Source organism: Cariama cristata, unplaced genomic scaffold (genome assembly GCF_000690535.1).
Source record: "Cariama cristata isolate BGI_N322 unplaced genomic scaffold, ASM69053v1 scaffold12429, whole genome shotgun sequence".
Taxonomy (NCBI): Eukaryota; Metazoa; Chordata; class Aves; order Cariamiformes; family Cariamidae; genus Cariama; species Cariama cristata.
This window is the reverse complement of record NW_009636465.1, coordinates 50,305-55,448: the sequence shown is the minus strand read 5'-3', so window position 1 is coordinate 55,448 and position 5,144 is coordinate 50,305. Positions and strand designations below refer to the sequence as shown.

The 5,144-nt window shown below is 41.9% G+C and overlaps 1 protein-coding gene across 1 annotated transcript; it reads left to right on the top strand.

Annotated features, from left to right (window-relative positions):
* Positions 1 to 472: 472 nt before the first annotated feature.
* Positions 473 to 4,378, top strand: LOC104167621 (myelin P2 protein). Its single transcript, XM_009707931.1, has 4 exons — positions 473 to 617; positions 2,110 to 2,282; positions 2,544 to 2,645; positions 4,123 to 4,378. The coding sequence occupies exons 1-4, from the start codon at positions 545 to 547 to the stop codon at positions 4,171 to 4,173; spliced, it is 399 nt and encodes a 132-aa protein (XP_009706233.1). The 5' UTR covers positions 473 to 544; the 3' UTR covers positions 4,174 to 4,378.
* Positions 4,379 to 5,144: the final 766 nt, after the last annotated feature.

Sequence of the window (5,144 nt, the reverse complement as noted above, 5' to 3'; positions counted from 1 at the left end):
GAATGCCCTTTAATTTTTGGTCAACCCTGAAGTGGTCAGGCAGTTGGACTAGATGGTTGTTGTAGGTGCTTCCAGCTGAGATGGTCATTCTATTCTATTCTATTCTATTCTATAGGGTGACAGCAGGAGAATGGCCTTGGGAGGACCATCAGAACCAAGTTTCATATGAGTGCAGTGCTCTTGTGCTTGGCTCCATGTTGCTGAGCCCCCACCACAGTGTCCCCTGACTGCTCTGCGGGTGCAGCAGTAACCTCGCGTCCCCGTCCCCGCACACCCATCGGTGTCCTGACCTCTTCAGTGGAGGAAGCCGAGGCAGGCGTCACCCGGAGCCTTGGTACTGACACGGCTGCCTTGGACAAGGTGCACATTGTCTTGCCCTGGCACTGCCTCTCCCATTGGCCCCTCCTGACCGCTAAGGGGACGGGGCATCTTTAAAAGGAGGCCAGCGAGGTCCGAGTTGGGCACAAATCGCTTTGACTCACCCCAAGAGCTGCTGTGGCCACTGCCTCTCTCTGCAGGACCACTGCCTCGCAAAGCCTATACGATGTGTAACCGATTCGTGGGAACCTGGAAACTCGTCTCCAGTGAAAATTTTGATGACTATATGAAAGAATTGGGTGAGAAATGTTGAAATGTTCTTTCTTTTTTTTTTTTTTTTTTTAGTAAGTTTTCCTTGGGAATGTCTCTTCTTCGTCTTATGCTTTGCTCATGGATGGTGCCTTCTTCCACTTAATTACTTTTCCAACATAATTTAATTTCTTTCTCTTAGCATCTAAAATGGAAAAACAGAAAGGCAGGTGCTGAATTACTAAGAATAAATTTACTTCTAACTGAACTGACCTGATCTAATTTGTTTTTCTGTAATGAGAAGAATCTATGGAAGTGCAGCATTTTTTAATGTTTCTCTTGATTGAACATGGAACTCGTGACTTGTGATAATTTACAATATATAATGGAGCTGATGTCTCATGACACTTTGGTTTCAGAGGTCTAAATCCTATGAATGAATCTATCTGTTACCGAAGAATGCCAGGAATGTAATAAATTAGGCATTGTTTTTCATTTTAATGCTGGCTTCGTTCCTATTTAGCAAGTGCACAGACAGTCAGCTACAGCATTGCTTTTGCTATATAAATGGTTCAGAGACACTGATTCCCTTTATTTGAAATGTTAAACTGAAAAACAGAAGAATTCCAGTCAATTAATTAATCAGAGTAAATGTGGGGTGAAAGTCCAGCTACAGATACTTTTCTGAAGATCTGAACAGGATTGTTTGGTATAGAATAATTGCTGCAAATAGTGTGATACTTTACAGATAACGTTAGAGCTTTTTATATGGATCTTTTCAGCTGAGCATAGTGTTGCATTAACAAAGGCAATAACTCCAGCTATCCCCTTTCTGCTTTTATGAAACAGTGGCCTTCATTCTGACTTGCCCTAGACCTCACAACTTGTAGACAATGAACTGGACTGGGAAGCACTAGGCAATACAAAAGGTTTTTGACATGGGGTTTTCCCTGTGGCTCTTCTCTCTTTTATTTCAACATTTTTTATATTTCATACTTGTGCTTCCACTGAGGTTTAGATGCAAAAGTCCTTAAGGGAAGTTAGTAGCAACCCAGGAATTGCCCAATTTCCAGTATGTTTTAATGAACAAGCACCAGCATATTGGCAGTTCAGTACCCAGTTTCTTCCACACAGCTGGTTAACAAAAGTGCAGATTCTCAGATTTGTTAAGAATTTTTTTTTAAAGGATTTTTGCAAGGTTTTATGAGAAATAGACCTTTCCTGTGAGTTTTTCTACCCATTCTCTCTCCACACAAATTCATGCAGATTTGTAACCATCTATGTTTCTTCTTATCTAAATGTACACAAATGTGTACTCATGTATATCTTTATTGCTTGCTGAAGATACACCCTTATCAACCGGGGCTGCCTCAGCCTCTGGATGCAATACTTCCACATTCGAAGAAGTAGTGTCTCATCTGAATCAAGCATTACAGTGTTCAAGAAGAAACTGTTCCTTATTCTTCCTACTGAAGACTTATGAAAGGATACCGAGTTTCTTGCTTGCTAGAATGTAATGATAGTTTTGTTTCTGATTTCTAGGAGTGGGCTTAGCTACCCGGAAACTAGGTGGCCTGGCAAAGCCTGATGTGATCATCAGTATGAAAGGGGACATAGTAACCATCAGAACTGAAAGCACCTTCAAAAATACAATGATCTCTTTCAAACTGGGCCAGCAGTTTGATGAAACAACAGCAGATGACCGGAAAGTCAAGGTAAGAGGGCTGATGATCTCTGAGTGGTCTTGACACCCCAGAAGAGCAACAGGAGGAGTTTTTCCTACCCCCTTAGTGCACTATGAGTTTTCCAAACTATTTGAAGAAAGCACAGGAAGAAGAAATAGCATGGTGCTGAAACTAACATTACTATGTGTGTCATTAGCCAAGAACGTGGATCTTGCTGAACGTAAAGGGAATGGCTACTCTAATCTGCAAAGCTCGGACTGCAGTTTGAAACTCTTCTCTTGGCCCTTGCAGAGTGTCGTAACCTTGGAGAAAGGAGCATTGGTGCAAGTGCAGAAGTGGAATGGGAAAGAGACCACGATAAAGAGAAGACTGGTTGATGGGAAAATGGTGGTGGTAAGTTCACACTCCTTGTACACTGATAAAGGTGAGAAGGATGCAGCCTTAAGTTTGTTTCTGTCTAAACAGACTGTCGATTCTGGCTTATGCGGTAAATTAAGAGGGAGAAAAAGGGAACCGAGCTTAGGAAACAAGCTGGAAGGAAATAAGTATTGTTCCATACAGCAAACTGTCTTTAAAGTGACTTTTTCAGCAGAGCTGCCATAAATTGACAACATACTTACTGCTCTTGTGATTACTGTTCTTAAAAGAAATTAGGTTTTCAAATAGCAGAACTCTGTGAAATGCAAATAAATATTTGCAAGTTGGGGACTGCTGTTCCTGGAATGGCTCTTTCCTTTTTCCTATCTTTGGAATAAAGCCCGTCCACCTTAAAAAACTGGTTTTACATCTTTTCACACATCTATTTCCACTAAAGCCCATCAATTCACACACTTCTGTTTGCTTTTTCCACGTGAGCATGCCGAACGCTCTAAGCAGGTGCTGGAGGTTTATTGCGTGACAGCCAGCACCTCTGTGCCCACGCGTGGTGACCTGCGGCGGGGACGCGCAGGTCCTGACGGCTCCTCCGCAAGGCCCGCTGCCAGGAACGGCGTCTTTCCCGGGGACAGGGGAGCGCGGGCTTTTCCTCACCTCCCATTCAACCTGCCTTCCTCCAGCCGCCATGTGAAAGACATGGGTTGGCCAAGCCAGGGTGATTTTAGGGACTCTAGTTATAAGGGTCACTACTGAAATTAAGGTTTCACTTTTGAATGAAAGGAAGTACTTTGTTCATTAAAATTTTTTAAGAGTGGAGCCGAACTAATTTTGGCGACTTGTTTGAGACTGGCAGCATTACACCTTTACGTGTTAGCTTGTTCTGACTGCATTTTGGTTTAAGCTCTCGTACATTTGGAAGGGTGATTTGCTTTCGCATCTCTTCATGGCTGCATTTCTCTGTACAGAGATAGGGTGCCTCTTCCATCGGCATCCTGCCCCTTGCCTCAGGTTTGTGGATGAGGTCTTGTCTTTTGCAGACCGATGAGGGTCAGGAGAAATATTTTGTGACTCATAACTGCAAAGTTTTTTAGTCCAGAAGCCTGACCTCTGAACTACCCAGGCTACTTCTGCTTCCACAAAAAAACCCTTGTATAATTTGAAGTGTTTGTGGGCCATGGTATAATAAACTAAGTGAGGCTGATATTTCTGTCAAGCCAGCAATAATACCAAGGAAGGTAAATTTGTTTCTGGAAGCTGAGCCTAATTTTGCAACCTATTTGTCATTATATGCCTCTTAATTAAGTCCAAAGATATTAAAATAGAAACCACCCCATTTGCAACATAAAAATAACTTTGTTGTCTGCTGTAAAAATTATGTAAAGATGTAAAGATGTAAGACATGACATCTGGATTTTCACTGACTTCAGAGGTTACTGGAGCAGACACACCTGCTGTCAGCAAGAGGTTTATATTAATCTTTTCCTCTGTGCCTTAGGAATGTGCCATGAAAGGAGTTGTCTGCACTAGAGTCTATGAAAGAGCGTGAAGAAATTCCCTCTCTGCACCGGACTGGGACTGGCTCTTAAAACTCGGCTTAGTTCAGTGACCAAAGCCTCATGCACTGTGCTTCTTTATTTTCTTATTTCCTTTTATTGGGAAAATGACTACACTATAAGTTGATATTTCAGAGCCATAGTGTGACTAATCCAAAGTATTGTGGTGATCCAATAAAAGCTTCTCAACACATAAAACAGAGTGTTTGTCTCCACATGAATGATTTAAGTTTTCTTCCTTGGATGGTGCTGTCTTTTCTCTTGTTCCTGTCTGGGTAAGTGGTCGGACTATTTCTGAGTAAAACGGCGAATCGCAACTGGTCAGCCTCTGAGGAAGGATTAACACTGCTTCCTTGGTATCTGTAAAAATTAACATCTCATGAATTCAGTATTCCTGTCCTGTGAAAGATTTTTTTGCTGAATAGTTCCTGTAGGGGAAATAATCTTTGCCACCAGAATTTTTGACTTTCAGCATGATCCACTGTTTCAACCTTACGGGTTTACCACATCGTTGTTCCATTCTCATCCCAAAATATTTATACTTCTTTCAGTACCACCTTTTACATCCTGACATTTATTTGGAAGAGAACAGCTACTGGAGGAAAAAATTACCAGAATATATTCCGTGTTTCTCTGCCAAGAGAGCTCTTGACCTGTGAAATGAAGTGTGGAGCATGTGTGAGTAAACTAAAGGCTAGAGAGCTTCATTTTGGAAAGTGCTCAGCAATCCACTCTACTTCTAGCACAGTATTTAAGCATCTGCTTAACGTTAAGCATATGAAGGAGAGCTAAGTAGCTCTCTACCAAGCCCAGCTGAGTAGCTAAGACATTCATTCCTCTCGTTCCACTCACTCTGCTTCTAACTAAGGAAAAAACACATAAACCAAACCTGGACTTCTGGAAATCTATTTAATCAAAAAGCACTGTAGCAGCTTATTAATTTTTGGCCTCCATTAGCCGGTGT